Source organism: Pantherophis guttatus, chromosome 17 (assembly GCF_059756535.1).
Source record: "Pantherophis guttatus breed Tessera chromosome 17, ASM5975653v1, whole genome shotgun sequence".
Lineage (NCBI taxonomy): Eukaryota > Metazoa > Chordata > Lepidosauria > Squamata > Colubridae > Pantherophis > Pantherophis guttatus.
In genome coordinates, this window is record NC_142079.1 from 17,450,591 (window position 1) to 17,466,571 (window position 15,981).

Genomic DNA, 15,981 nt, shown 5'->3' on the forward strand with positions numbered 1-15,981 from the left:
CACCTTTCTCTAAGCATAGTATTATCTTATTTCTTATCTTATCTTATATCTTATCTTGTTTCGCTGCGCACTGAAGACCCTGTTGTTCCGCCAGGCCGGGCTATCAACATAATAATTTTAAATTGGGGTATTTTAAATTTTTGGGGTTTTAAATCGGCCAAATCTATTTAATTATTTTAATTTTTAATCATTGTTGTGTCCTGTGTTTTTAAATTGGCTGTACACCGCCCTGAGTCCTTCGGGAGAAGGGCGGTATAGAAATAAAATTATTATTATTATTATTATTATTATTATTATTATTATTATTATTATTATTAGACTTCTGTTTATTGTTCCACTTGCCACAAATTGTGACAAAGGTTTTTACTTAACAGTTTCTTTAACTGTTATTTAACAAATGAAGAAATGAATAGTTTCTTCATTTTTATCTAATTTTTATCTAAATTTTAATTATACTAATGCTGTTTTATATGTGTGTGCATATGTGTGTTCATGCATGTGTTTGTGTGTCTGTGTGTACAGTCTTTGTCTTGTCATCTGCTGATTATCAGATTGATGGAAAAGCAAAATAAAAGTCCACTAACAATTTAAAAGATGAGGTTAAAAAAAAAGTGTGTGCTTTTTACCAAAGGTTTCACCAAAATTCAAACTCATTCAGGATAGACCCAGAAGGGATCTTGGAGGCCTTCTAGTCCAACCCACTGTTCAACCAAGAGATTCTATACTTCTATACTGTCCAGTCACACAAGTGACTGTCCAGTCTCTTCTTAAAAACCTCCAGTGATGAAGCACCCACAACTTCTGAAGGAAAGCTGTTCCACTGGTTAATTGTTCTCATTGTTAGGAAGTTTGTGGCAGCCTGTCAAATATTGGAACATGGCTATTATGTCACCTCTTTTCTGTAGACTAGCCATACCCAACTTCTGCAATCAACCATTCTTCATATGTTTTAGTCTCCGGGCCTTTAATCATCTTAGTTGCTCTTTTCTGCACTTTTTCCAAAGTCTCAACATCTTTTTTGTAATGTGGTGACCAAAACTGGATGCAGCATTCCAGGTGTGGCCTTACTAAAGTTTTATAAAGCGGTAGGAATAAAGGTAATCCTTGAATTAAGAATGTAATGGAGCCTGCCAATTACATTCATAATCTGAGGATTCGTTGGAGTGAATCATGTCAAATGAACGTGATTACTCCCTGCTTTTGCCCACACATTCGCTAACCGAATGCACAGATTGTTAAATACACATGAGGTATCTCAGTGTGAGAAGGCCATGGGGGGGGGGTTAGCGATGGAACAGGCCACCTGCTTCAGAGCACCCAAAGCCTCCCCCGACCCACTGAGATAACTCATGTTCCATCCTGTGGGGTCCCCACAATTGCTCCCCCCCCCATCCTGCCATACTGGGTCACTTACCTTGTTTTTTTTTTATATAAGTTTTTTATTTTATAAACAAACTGTTCTGCCCCAGCTATGGACCCCAAAGAATGCAGCACACACAAAGTCCGTACAAACCTTAGTTTACTAATTAAGGACTATTAATGAGCTTTCTTAGTAGTTGTTCGAACACAAGTACAGTTTAAACCAGTCTTTTCTGAACAAGGGCTGTTAATTTAATTTCATTAACAGCCGACAAGAATCCAAAGAATAACTCAATTCTGAGGCACAGTATTTCAAATAACCGTAATCTTACTGTGGTTGGCAGAATGCCCAGAAGCAATTTGCAGGAAAACTGACAAGAGAGAAGCAAGAGCTGATCAAATGTTTCTGGAATCAAGTCGTGAAGGAATATGAATGAAGTTGTTTCCTACAAATTGCATCAGTCGTCGTTCTTCCTCAAGGGGAGGTGGCCAATTAGCCCCAAGCCTTATACTCGAGGAGACCTCCTCCTGAGGAGCCACGCCTGCCTTTTAACATCTCTGCGCGCTTGTGCATCGAGAAGAGGCTCCTCCTCTTCTTCCTCTTCACTTATGGGAGCTTCTGGAGGTTCTGAAGGCCCTGGCTGAATCTCCACCTCTGGCACCACATCTTCTCCAGCCTCCTCATTGTCTGACTTGAGTACCAGCTGCACAGGCTGCTAGTGCATCACCACACCAGCCTCCTTGCTGTCGGAATCAGCTACTAGCTGCACAGGCCGCTGATGGGCCACAACACAAACATACAATACAATAATCAATCAATCAGTGTATAATCTGAGTACATCTTTTGTGTCTTCTTCCTACTCCTCCACTATTTATCATATCTTAATATTATCATTTCATTTATTATAACATTTCTCCCACATTTCTTGCTTTACTATTAATACATTTATCTATCTTTTTTCTCTTCTTTCTTCTTCACTTATTTCATTACAACATTACCCTATATATATCTCTTCTCTTGCCAATGATAAAAGTGACCCCATACCTTAAAATACTCCGATTCTTCTCTTTTTTTAATTATCAAAGTCAATCTATTTATTTCTGCACAATCCAATATTTTCTTAATTACTTCTCCCTCTGTAGGGATTTTTTCTGCTTTCCATCTTTGTGCAAATACTATCCTCGCTGCAGTTATAACATGTATAATCAAATATGTATTTTCTTTATTAAATTTCTCTGGTAAGATACCCAATAGGAACAGTTCAGGTTTTAAATCCATATGTTATTGTATCATTTCTTCTAACCATGTTTTAATTTTAATCCAATAATTTCTCGCTTCTGGACACGTCCACCACATATGATAATACGATCCTGGTGTCTGATAGCATTTCCAACATTTAGCTGATTTATCTTTAAACATTTTTGCCAATTTTTCAGGTAGCATGTGCCATCTGTAAAATATTTTATATTGATTCTCCTTATATGCTGTGGACATTGTTAATTTATAATTCCTTTCCCAAAGCTGCTGCCATTTATCTAACTCAATTGAATATCCAAAATTTTTTGCCCAAGTTATCATTGTTTCTTTCACTTGTTCTTCTAATTTAATACTAAGTAGGTGATCACTTACCTTGTGAAGATGTCTCCTCTTCAACCTCTCTGCTGTGCTTTCTTTGCCTGCTTTCAGTCTTGGCGTGAAAAGTATTTGCAAGCCGAAAAGACTTTGGGCCAACGAAATCTCATTGCTTCAAGCCTCCCATCAGCTTGCAAATGCTTTTTGCACTGAGACTGGAATAAATAAATAAATAAATAAATAAATAAATAAATAAATAAATAAATAAATAATTTTATTTCTATACCGCCCTTCTCCCGAAGGACTCAGGGCGGTGTACAGCCAATTTAAAAACACAACACACAACAATAATTAAAAATTAAAATAATTACATAGATTTGGCCGATTTAAAACCCCAAACATTTAAAATACCCCAATTAAAATTATTAAGTTGATAGCCCTGCCTGGCGGAACAACAGGGTCTTCAGTGCGCAACGAAACACTCGGAGGTCGGAGATCTTGCGTATTTCCGGGGGCAGTTCATTCCACAAGGCTGGGGCTCCCACAGAAAAGGCCCTCCCCCTGGGTGTCGCCAGCCGACATAACTTGGCTGATGGCACCCTGAGGAGACCCTCTCTGTGGGAGCGGACTGGTCGGTGGGAGGCTATTGGTGGCAGAAGACGGTCTCGAAGGTACCCGGGTCCTATGCCATGGAGCGCTTTAAAGGTGGTAAGCAACACCTTGAATCGCACCCGGAAGACCACTGGGAGCCAGTGCAGCTCGCGCAGGAGGGGTGTCACGCGGGCACAACGAGTTGCGCCCATAACCACCCGCGCGGCCGCATTCTGGACCAGTTGGAGCCTCCGAGTGCTCTTCAAGGGGAGCCCCATGTAGAGAGCATTACAATAGTCCAGCCGGGAGGTGACAAGGGCATGAGTGACCGTGCGCAAGGCGTCCCGGTCCAGAAAGGGCTGCAACTGGCGGATCAGGCGAACCTGATAAAAGGCCCCCCTGGCCACGGCCGTCATATGCTCTTCTAAAGACAGCCGTGCGTCCAGGAGGACACCCAGATTGCGAGCCCTCTCTGTGGGGGGCAAAGATTCACCCCCAATAGTCAGCGATGGCACCTGCTGACTATATCGGGACGCCGGCAGCCACAGCCACTCGGTCTTGGACGGGTTGAGTCTGAGCCTGTTCCTCCCCATCCAGACCCGCACGGCCTCCAGGCAGCGAGACATCACATCAAGGGCATCGTTGGGGTGGTCTGGGGTGGAGATGTACAGCTGAGTATCATCAGCGTACAGATGACACTTCACCCCAAAACCACGGATGATCTCACCCAGTGGCTTCACATAAATGTTGAACAGAAGGGGCGAGAGGACCGACCCTTGTGGCACTCCCCATGCGAGATGCCTCGAGGTCGACCTCTGCCCCCCTGCCAACACGAACTGCGAGCGGTCGGAGAGGAAGGAGGAGAACCACCGCAGAACGGTGCCCCCTATTCCTAACCCTCTTAACCGCCGCAGCATGATACCATGGTCGATGGTATCAAAAGCCGCTGAGAGATCTAATAGGACTAGGACAGAGGAGCAACCCCTGTCCCGAGCCCTCCAGAGATCATCCACCAACGCGACCAATGCCGTTTCTGTGCTGTGCCCCTGCCTGAAGCCCGACTGGCACGGGTCTAGATAGATAGCTTCATCCAGGTGCCCGGGCAGTTGTCGTGCCACCACACTCTCAACAACCTTCGCCACAAAACGAAGGTTGGAGACCGGACGGTAGTTAGCTAATTCAGCCGGGTCCAGGGAAGGCTTCTTGAGGAGGGGCCTCACCACCGCCTCTTTCAAGGCGGCGGGAAAGGCACCCTCACTCAGAGAAGCAGTTATAATCCCCTGGAGCCAGCCTCGTGTAACCTCCCGGGAGGCCAGTACCAACCAGGAGGGACACGGGTCCAATAAACATGTGGCGGCACTAATCCTACCCAGAACCCTGTCCACATCCTCGGGAGCCACAGGATCAAACTCCTCCCAGATAATATTCTCAAGGCCTGCCCCTGTCTCCTCCCCTGGACTCATCCAATCGGAGTCCAAGCCATCCCGAATCCGAGCAACTTTATCATGCAGGAATTGCACAAAATCCTCAGCGCGGCCTTGCAAGGGATCTTCCCGCACTCCCCCCCGAAGAAGGGAGTGGGTCACCCTAAACAGGGCGGCTGGGCGGTTCTCTGCAGATGCGATAAGAGCGGAAAAATGGTTAGATTTCGCCGCTTTTATCGCCACTAGGTAGGTCTTGATATAAGACCTCACCTGTGTCCGGTCGGAATCAGATTGACTAGTCCTCCAAATGCTCTCTAGGCGTCTTTTCCGACGCTTCATCTCTCTCAGCTCCTCAGAGAACCAAGGAGCCAATTGAGATCGGCATCGGGTCAGAGGCCGCAAAGGCACGACGCGGTCCAAAGCTCCGGTGGCCGCACTCTCCCAGGCGGCCACCAGCTCTTCAGTCGAGTCGTGTGCCAGGAAACGGCCCAAGCTCCGTCAGGAACCTTTCGGGGTCCATCAGGCGCCTGGGACGGAACCATTTGGTCGGTTCCGTCTCCCTGCGGCGGGGGAAAGCGGTAAGAAAGTCCAAGTGAAGGAGCGAATGATCTGTCCATGACAAGGGTTTGATGTCTAGGTCCCCTCTACCAAGATCATTCAACCACTGACCAGAGACAAAAATCAGGTCCAGAGTGTGTCCCCCTATGTGAGTCGGGCCTTGAACTAACTGGGTCAGGTCCATGGCCGTCATGGAAGCCATGAACTCCCGAGCCGCCTCTGACGCCTCACCCGCAGACGGAAGGTTGAAATCCCCCATGACAATAAGTCTGGGGGTGTCATCCGCCACCCCGGCAATGACGTCGAGTAGCTCGGGCAGGGTCGCTGCCACGTGGCAGGGAGCCAGGTACGCAGTCAGCAAACCCATCTGCACCCCACGGCCGCACTTCACAAAGAGGGACTCACATCCGGCTATCTGAGGAACAGTGGTCTCCCTCGGACAAAGACTCTCCCTAATAATCACCGCCACTCCCCCACCCCTCCCCTGGGCCCTTGGCTGATGAAATGCACAGAAACCTGGTGGGCACATTTCAACGAGAGGGACCCCCCCCCTCTTGGCCCAACCAGGTCTCCGTAATACCTGCCAGGTCAGCACCCCCCTCTAAAATAAGATCACAAATGAGGGGGGCTTTATTAACAACCGACCTGGCATTACACAACATCAGCCGCGGACCCTGGGCCTGAGACTCTGCACAACCCAGGACACGAGTCGCGCATTGGGGGCCGTGGTGCGTAATTACTTGTAAACAGCGTGTGCGCACCCCCAGCACATGATATGGCCCCCTGCGCCCGTCATACCTGCCCCTCCCACTCATTGTTTCAATTACACAGCCCTTCCTATCGTCCCCCTGCTCCCCGGTTAAATTTCCTTTCACGACCCCTCTGTTGCAGCCAATCGACCCATCACCCCGCTCAGTTGCTATCTGAACCCCCCCGGGTCCACTTTTACAACCCCCTCCCTTCCTCCCGGGTCCCCTTAAAATTTTGGTTAAAAATTTAGCTAAAAAACCCCTCAACCCCCTTCTCGCACCATGCCACCTCTCGGGGTTCCAAAGCCCGTCATTAAGGTAGGCCCTCGATAGAGTGGAGGGCCAAACCTGCGAGAGGGGGGAGTCTCGCAGTGCACATAGCTCCGCCGCCGAGTACATCAAGTAAAATCAGAATGGGAAGGCAGTTTGGTAGGGTCCACAGAGTCCTAGGACAGAAGGTCTTTTTATAAGCAGCAACCCGGAATCCCCTGCTCTCTCACAGCAGCGGAAGGAGTTGGTTTATACAGTCAGCGGGAGAAAAGTTTTTCCCAGCCACCCTCTCACAGTGGGGACAGATGTCCAAAGGCAAGGAATTTGATGGTATCATCCCTTCTGATAAAAGATGGTTCAAACAGCCAACTTCCCTCAGGGTCCACAAAATACTGTCCAAGTCCCCATCTGCCGGGAGTTTCGATGGAAGTAATTAATATGATTTGATTTGAAGCGGGGTACAAATAAAGCTGCCCAGTAGTTGCCCAGTAATTCCGTAGGAGGATAGATGTATACACAAGGGAGAGGAGAGGGTGGGGGGGGGGGAGGAAGGCTGACTCCCAGGCCGATAACAGGGCCAGAAAGGGGGGGGGGGAGGAGGGGGAGGAGAGGCCACCCATGGAGGCCCCATCCCAGAGCCATCCACCGGACTCTCCAACCCCAGATCTTTCCATCCCCTCGTCATTTGAGCCATATCATGCCTCCGTTGGCGACCTCCGCTTCGCCTCTCCGCCAGCATCGAATGTCCAACAACCTCCACCTCACCCTTTTTCGCAGCCATTTTTATCCAGCTAAACATCCCCTCCCAATCGCTGCGCAGCGGCTGCCATTGCCGCTGCAACTCTGCAACTCCACCGCCAGTGCCAGAACGCCCTCAGTCCACCATCGGCACCATTGGTCCTGCCACGTCGTCGCCGCTGTTCTGACAGCCGCCGACCAGCGAGCGGGGAAGAAGCCGGCATCGCTGCAGCCAATTTCCCTAATCCTCCTCATGGGGCGCCTCGCGGCGCGCCTCGCGGCATCCTGCAGCCTCCCGCGGCGTTCTTCTTTGCCTTCCCCTCACCCAAGCATTCCGGAGGGCGAAAAAGCCCTCAACGGGTTGAGGGGAAACTCTCCCGGGCGGGGGTGGGGCTGCCGATGGTACTGACAGCCCCAGGAGACTCCGAAACCCCCAAAATGCTGCCCGTCCTGACAGCGACTCAGGCCGGCATCGCCATGTTGGAGCATGCGCAGAAGCTTCTAGGACTGTGATCAGCCCCCAGAAGCTTCCAGTCTCGGCATGAAAAGTATTTTAGGCCTCTGTTCTCTATGAACAGAGCAAAAGGCTTTGCAAATGGAGGGAAGGCCTCTCCGTTTCCAAAGCATTTTGCCATGAAACTGATGCAGAGAGCCAAGGCCTAAAGTACTGTCGTAGTCGAATACTGGAATATTGGTATCATGTCACCCTTAGTCCTTCTTTTCTCTAGACTAGCCAAACCCAAATCCTGCATCCGTTCTTCATATGTTTTAGTCTCCAGGCCTTTAATCATCTTAGTTGCTCTTCTTTGCACTTTTTCCAAAATCTCAACATCTTTTTTGTAATGTTTTTGTAATGCAAAACTGGATGCAGTATTCCAGGTGTGGTCTTACTAAGGCTTTATAAAGCTTTATTAATACTTCACATTATTTTGATTCTATGCTTCTGTTTATACAACCAAGGATTGTGTTAGCTTTTTTGTCTGCTACTGCACTCAACTGATTCAGATTTAAATGATCGTCCACTAAGACTCCAAGGTCCCTCTCACAGTTACTGTTTTTGAGCCAGGTTTTGCCTAATCTGTCTGTCAGTTTTGGAAGAGTTTTCCTTTTTGCTTCCTAACTGCCACATATTTTAGCTTGGGAAATTGGGAGGGTTTTTTTGTTGGACTGGTAGAAAGTTAGTCATAACAACATTCTATATTCGAGGACATTTTTGCCTGCATCTGCTGGAGACTGCAGGGAGATTGTATCCAGTTGAATGTGAAGAGCTGATTGGACTATACTATGAACTTGTGGGTGTGGGGCAGGGCTGTGAACTGTTAGCTGGAAAACCTGGAAGCTTTCAGATTCGGGTTTTCCCAGATGTGCCAACATGACATCTCTAATAAATTGGAACTTTGAGGTACCTCAGTTTTATTTCATTGGGGTTGTTCCTTGGAACCCTGACAATGTAGTTGTACCTTTGGTTTTTATGCCCAGGTGTAAAACCTTGCTTTTCTCCACATTAAATTTCATGTTGGTCCATTGTTCAAGTCTGTCAAGATCTTTTTGGATCCTGAATTTGTTTTCTGGGGTGTTAGCTTAAGGTGACCAGATTTTAACATTGGTAAAGAGGGATATTGTGGGCGTGGCTTATTTTGTGGGCGTGGCTATCTGGTCATGTGACTGGGTGGGCGTGGCTAGCTGGTCATGTGACTGGGTGGCCATGGCTATGTGTATAGGGTAAGGTGAACAGATTTTAACATTGGTAAGAAGGACACCATTGTGGGCGTGACTTATTGTGTGGGCGTGGCTTGGAGGCCATGTGACTGGGTGGGTGTGGCTAGCTGGTCATGTGACTGGGTGGCCATGGCTATGTGTATAGGGACTATGTGTATAGGGACCTAAGTCATTTCTGACAGGTCCTCACACTTTTGACTGGTCCTCACACTTATGATCATCCTCACATTTATGCCCGTGCAGCTTTCTTAACAACCATGTCACTCATTTCACAACTGCTTCTCTTCACCATGGTGACAAGATAGGGCAAAAACGTAAAATGTGAGGACAGTCGTAAGTTCGAGGACTGGTCAAAAGTGTGAGGACCAGTCAAAAATAACTTTTTCAGCCCTCTGAGTAGTCCATATGCACAAAAGGACTAACCAGAGGGCTGAAAAAAGTCATTTCTGACAGGTCCTCACACTTTTGACTGGTCCTCACACTTATGACCATCCTCACATTTATGCCCGTGCAGCATTCTTAACAACCATGTCACTCATTTCACAACTGCTTCTCTTCACCATGATGACAAGATAGGGCAAAAATGTAAAATGTGAGGACAGTCATAAGTTCGAGGACTGGTCAAAAGTGTGAGGACCAGTCAAAAATAACTTTTTCAGCCCTCTGAGTAGTCCATATGCATTAAAGGATACAGCAATAGAGAGGGATGAAGGAATGGAAATTAGAGCAGGAGTGATGGTAAGAGAGGGAGGAAGAGAGGAGGAGAAGGAGAAAGGAAGAGAAAATAGGGAGGAGAAGAAGAGGGTGGGGGGAAGAGAAAGTAAGAAGGAAAGAAAAGAGAGTGGTGGTAGGTTTGAGGAGAAAGATTGCTGTACAATAAAAAAGATGAAAGGGAAGAAAGCCAACCCCAAGCAAATATAAAGATATTAAGATTAAGAATGAATTGTTAAACTTTAAAGAATAAAAGCGAACAAATATGAATAAACAGCAATAATTAGAAACACACATACAAACATACAATGTATTTTCTTTGAACAGAATATTTGGCTGGTTCACAAATTTAAACAGCGTTTAGTCATTTCAATTAAATTTACAATTTCTATATTTCCTTTTTGCCATATTTATTCCTCATCTATTTTTTTTAAAAAACAATATTACCCTTCATCCTCATCTCTAATCTTAATCAAATTCAATTTTTCCCTTCTATTCTATATTATACCCTTTCCATTGTCATCTATTTTTATATCCATCCTCACATTGTTTAATTATGTAATTATGTAATACAGTTGTTTAATACAAATTCAACATTTTAATATAAATCAATTAGTTATATAACTACCTTTTTTAACGCGGGACAAATTGCTCAAAAGCGGGACTGTCCCGCCAAAAGCGGGACATCTGGTCACCTTATGTTAGCTATTCCTAAGACACAACCTTCTGGTACCCCACTGTTTAACTTCTTTCCATGTAGATGTAGTACCATTAAAGGATTACTTGTTGAACACAGTTTGTCCGCCAGTTACAAATCCATCTGGTGGTGATGTTGTCTATCCCACATTTATCTAGCTTACCAAGAAGTAGGTTGTGGTCTGCTTTATAATTTGCCTTGCTGAAATCTACAGCACGGCATTGTGTAGATGAAATCTACATCCACAGCATTCCGCATAGCATTTCAAGTTGGTTGCCCCGAAAAGAATTAGATGATTCTGATGGAGAGATGGAGGTCTGTGTCAGAGTTGCCCCAGCTACTCCCTAGGAAAAAATAACCCTTGACCCCATAGGTTTTAGAGAAAAGGTACTTTTACTAGAGATGCTGAATGCAGCGTGGCTAAGGCAAGCTCTGAAGAAAACCCATGTAAAAATCATATATTGAAAGCAATCTCCAATAAACCCCTGGGAGAGCAGTCCAATCAGGTCTTGTTCCGATGTTTTGGGAACTTCAGGCGCCAGTGTAAATTCCTTTCCCGGGACTGATGTCCTTGAAGCTCACCAGGTGGCTCAGTTTGGTACCTCTGGTTCCTGTTAATGTCCACACTCCCCAATTTCCCATAGCATTCTTTCACACCTACAGCATACTTTCCTTCCTTCCTCCCCCTTGATTATGGAAGTTGCTAGAGAGCTTCAAAGAAAGTGAAGATGAGCAGCTGACATTCTGCTAATTCAGAGACATCCAGGGGTAATACTCCATAGGAGTTATTAAGATTTTCTGCTGCTAGAACCACTATCACAGCAGCAGCTAAATAAATTGTAAGCTGAATAATTTGGGTTTCCTATTCCACAGTATCCACCACACACAGGCTGCAAAAGATATCATATAGGAGGGGTCTAAACTTTGTCTGGTCTAAACTTTCTTTGCTGGTGGTGTGCCCTCATTTTAATCCCACCTGCTCTTGTTGTTCCCTTTTAGGATCAGTCTCCCTGGATTTCCTACAGCAGCATCGCCCTCATCTTCCTCTTCATAACTTTCTATGGAAGTGGTCCGTGTGAGTACCGTGAAATCAAATACAGACCTTTCTTCATTGTCTATACACGCTTTATTTGTTTGTTTATTTGTTTGTTTGTTTTTACAAATATTAGTTTTATATATTGATTTTATTCTAATCTTATCGTATGCTGCCCAGAGATGCTTTTTTGTGAAATGGGTGGCCATATAAATTTGACAAATAAATTGTTTAAATCACACAACCAGTTTCACATCTAAATCAGACGTAGAACTCATGGTTTCCCAGTGATTCTAGTCTGGTACCTCATCATAACCTTTTACTTCAATCAAGTAAAAATATTTCTCCAACAATTTTTTGGGGAAAAACATCTTATCTGGGCGGGGGGGGGGGGGGGGCAGGGAAAGACCAAATGAAACTGAGGGGATAGGTTCTGGCAAGGTCCTTCTGGGGCACCAGAATGATCAAATACATGGAAGGGGAAACTGAGACTAGGAGGTCCCAACTTCCAAATTGGAGAAGCCATGACACAGAACATTGTATAATAAGGTTGGAAGTGACTTTAGAAGTCTTCTAGTCCAACCCCCTGCCCATAGCAGGAGACTCTATATAATTCTGGACAAATGGCTCTTCATTCTCTTCTTGAAAACCTCCAGTGGTAGAGCACTTACAGCTTCTTCCACCCATTACATTTTATCCTGCCCTGGTGCTTTGGAGAATAGGTTGACTCATTCTTCTCTGTAACAGCCCCTCAAGTACTGAAAGACTGCTCTCATTATCAGCCCTATGTCTTCTCCTTGCTAGACTAGACATACCTCGTTTTCTCAATCAAATGGTTTAGCCTCCAGACCCTTTATCATTTTTGTTGCTCTTCTCTGCACCCTTTCTAAGGTTTCAACATCTTTGTTTGTATTGTGGTGACCAGAATTGGATGTAGTATTCAAAATGTGGTCTCATAAAACTGTACTATCATTTCACATGATCTCGAAACTATCCCTCTGTTGATTCAGAGAACTGCATTAGCTTTTTTGGGGAGCTGCAGTACACAACTGGCTCACACTTCAGTGGTGCTCTACTAGGACACTTAGATCCATCTCACAGTTGATACTGTTGAGCTGGGTACCACCTATTCTATATCTGTGCAGTTGGTTTTTCTTGCCTATGTATAGGACTTTACTTTTTGTACCCTGAAATTTACCTTATTGGATAGGGCTCAATGTTCAAATCTTTCAAGGTCCTTTTGGATCCTGTCTTCCAAAGTATTACCAATCCCCCCCTCCCCCCAGCTTGGTGTCTTCTGCAAATTTGATGAGTTCCTCTTCTATCCTCTCATCTAGAGCATTTATGAAGATATTGAAGAGTACTGGGCCTAAGACTGAACCTTGGGCTACCTGACTGCATGCTTCCCTCCATGTAGATGCAGTTCAGTGGTGAGTTGCCCCTGGTTCGCACCGGTTCTATAGAACCAGTAGTAAAACCGGCTCCGCCCACCGACCCCGATGTCATAAAAACTCTTCTGCACATATGCAGAAGCTTCTGTGCTTGCGCAGAAAAGAGCAAGGGTAGCAGCATTGTTGCTGGTGTTAAATAGTTTTACATCATCAGCAAAGAGAACGCAGTTGCTTATAATATGATCGCAAAGGTCATTTATGTATATAGTATGAAGAGTGTTGGTCCTAGAACGCTGCCTTGGGGGATACCGCTATTAACAGGTGCAGGATATGATAGGATTTGATATTTTGACCACTTGCCTGTTTGACAGGAACGTCACTATCCAATTATGTAGGTGTCTGGAGATGCCATAGGATTTTAGTTTTAGAAGTAGTTTCTCATGTACCACTGAATCAAAGGCTTTACAGAAATCTATATAAATTGTGTCTATTGCTTTGCCCTGATCCGAGATTTGTAGTCCATATGTTTTTGCAGTGTAGAAGTTGTAGATTACAGGATATTTTTTTTCTGAAACCAGATTGTTTATTAGATATTCGCTTGTTTGTTTCTAGGTGGAGGGTAATGGATTGGTTAATGATTGATTCCATGACTTTGCAGGTGAGGCAGCATAAAGAGATTGGTCTGTAATTTTCAACTAGGCTGGGGTCTCCCTTTTAGGGAGGGATGACCATAGCTAGGGATGACCATAGCTAGTGATCATAGGTGTAAGGATCGCCTCTCCTTCTAACTTAAGAAAGTGAGAACTCTTGAAATTTGGTTGTTCAAAAGGATTTCTTTTATTAAGCAGAAGTGACAGCCATCCAGTTAAAGCAAGATCTGAATACTCTTAGGCAAGGCAGTAGGATTAAAGTGGTAGAGACCTCTCCCTTTAAGTCAGAATGCAGATTTTAATTTATTTATTTATTTATTTATTTATTTATTTATTTATTTATTTATTTATTTATTTATTTATTTTATATCCCACCCTTCTCCCCGAAGGGACTCAGGGCGGTGAACAGCCGAGAATTAAAATAACATACAATATAAAAGTTAAAATAATTAAAAATAAATTAAATTAAACGGCCGCCCCAATTTAAAACCCCTAGCCATACAATTAAAAAACTAACCCATAAAACCTATTCAGGCCAGGCCAGCTTGCTGAAATAAAAAAGTCTTCAGGGCCTTACGGAAAGTGCGGAGATCCGGAATCAGCCGTATTCCGGGAGGTAGCTCGTTCCAGAGGGCCGGTGCTCCCACAGAGAAGGCTCTCCCCCTGGGGGCCGCCAGCCGACATTGCTTGACCGATGGCACCCTGAGGAGGCCCTCTCTGTGAGAGTGTATTGGTTGGTGGGAGCGTATTGGCCGGTAGCAGCAGGCGGTCTCGTAAATACCCTGGCCCTAAGCCATGGAGCACTTTAAAGGTGAGAACCAACACCTTGAAGCACACCCGGAAGACCACCGGGAGCCAGTGCAGCTCGCGCCCGAGAGGTGTTATATGGGAGCGCCATGTCGCTCCCGTGATCACCCGTGCGGCCGCATTCTGGACCAGTTGGAGCCTCCGGGTGCTCCTCAAGGGGAGCACCATGTAGAGAGCATTAGCGTAGTCCAGGCGAGAAGTGACGAGAGCATGAGTGACTGTGCATAAGGAATCCCGACTCAGAAAAGGGAGCAACTGGCATATCAGGCAAACCTGATAAAAAGCCCCCCTGGCCACGGCCGTCATATGCTCTTCTAAAGACAGCCGTGTGTCCAGGAGGACGCCCAAGTTGCGAGCCCCCTCTGTGGGGGTCAATGACTCGCCCCCAATAGCCAGCGATGGCGCCAGCTGGCTATATCGGAATGCCGGAAGCCACAGCCACTCGGTCTTGGAAGGGTTGAGTCGAAGCCTGTTCCTCCCCATCCAGACCCGCACGGCCTCCAGACACTGGGACATCACTTCAAGGGCATCGTTGGGGTGGTTTGGGGTGGAGATGTACAGCTGAGTGTCATCAGCGTACAGATGGCATCACACCCCAAAGCCACGAATGATCTCACCCAGCGGCTTCACATAAATGTTGAACAGGAGTGGCGAGAGGACCGACCCTTGTGGCACCCCACAAACAAGGCACCTCGAGGTCGACCTCTGCCCCCCTGCCAACACAGACTGCGACCGGTCGAAGAGATAGGAGGAGAACCACCGCAACACGGTGCCTCCCATCCCCAATCTCTCCAGCCGGTGCAGCATGATACCATGGTCGATGGTATCAAAAGCCGCTGAGAGGTCTAATAGGACCAGAACAGAGGAGCAACCCCTGTCCCGAGCCCTCCAGAGATCATCAACCAACGCGAGCAATGCCGTTTCTGTGCTGTACCCAGGCCTGAAGCCGGACTGGCATGGGTCTAGATAGACGGTTTCATCCAGGTACTGCGGGAGCTGTTGCGCCACCACACTCTCAACAACCTTCGCAATAAAGCGAAGGTTGGAGACAGGACGGTAGTTAGCCATAACAGCCGGATCCAGAGAAGGCTTCTTAAGGAGGGGCCTCACCACTGCCTCTTTCAAAGCAGGCGGCAGGAAACCCTCCCCCAAAGAAGCATTTATAATCCTCTGGAGCCAGCCTCACGTAACCTCCCGGGTAGCCAGTACCAGCCAGGAGGGACACGGGTCCAATAAACATGTGGTTGCATTTAACCTCCCCAGAATCCTGTCCACGTCCTCAGGAGTCACAGGATCGAACTCGTCCCAGATAACATTCTCAAGACCTGCCTCAGCCATCCCGCCGGAATCTACCCAGTCAGAGTCCAAGCCTTCCCGAATCTGAGTGATTTTATCATGCAAAAACTGTGCAAAAACCTCAGCCTGCCCTTGCAAGGGGTCCTCCCGCACTCCCTGATGTAGCCAATACACAAGTGTGAAGATGTTTTCTTTACTAGTTTCTCTGAGAACCCGAACACACATGTATTCCCACCATTATCTTTTAAAGTGAAACAACCCACATAAAAATTCTTGCAGGTAAAGGGGATCTCAGGGCTCTTTGGCACCAGGATATAGGTTGTAAAATATCTGTTGACACAGGCAATGCTAGTAAATCAAATCCAAGTGCCCCCCCTCCTCCAATATTCAATTCAGGCAGTATCACTTTTAGGGA

General features: G+C 46.3%; 1 protein-coding gene across 5 annotated transcripts in view; it reads left to right on the forward strand.

Annotated features, from left to right (window-relative positions):
* The window catches only part of LOC117657148 (solute carrier family 2, facilitated glucose transporter member 11-like), a 67,970-nt gene that overhangs the window by 25,370 nt on the left and 26,619 nt on the right, over positions 1-15,981 (forward strand). For all 5 annotated transcript variants that reach the window (XM_060683741.2, XM_060683739.2, XM_060683734.2 and 2 more), the window contains one exon: positions 11,389-11,464. In XM_060683741.2, coding sequence (XP_060539724.1) covers positions 11,389-11,464 — 76 coding nt within the window. The remainder of the gene's footprint in view (positions 1-11,388; positions 11,465-15,981) is intronic.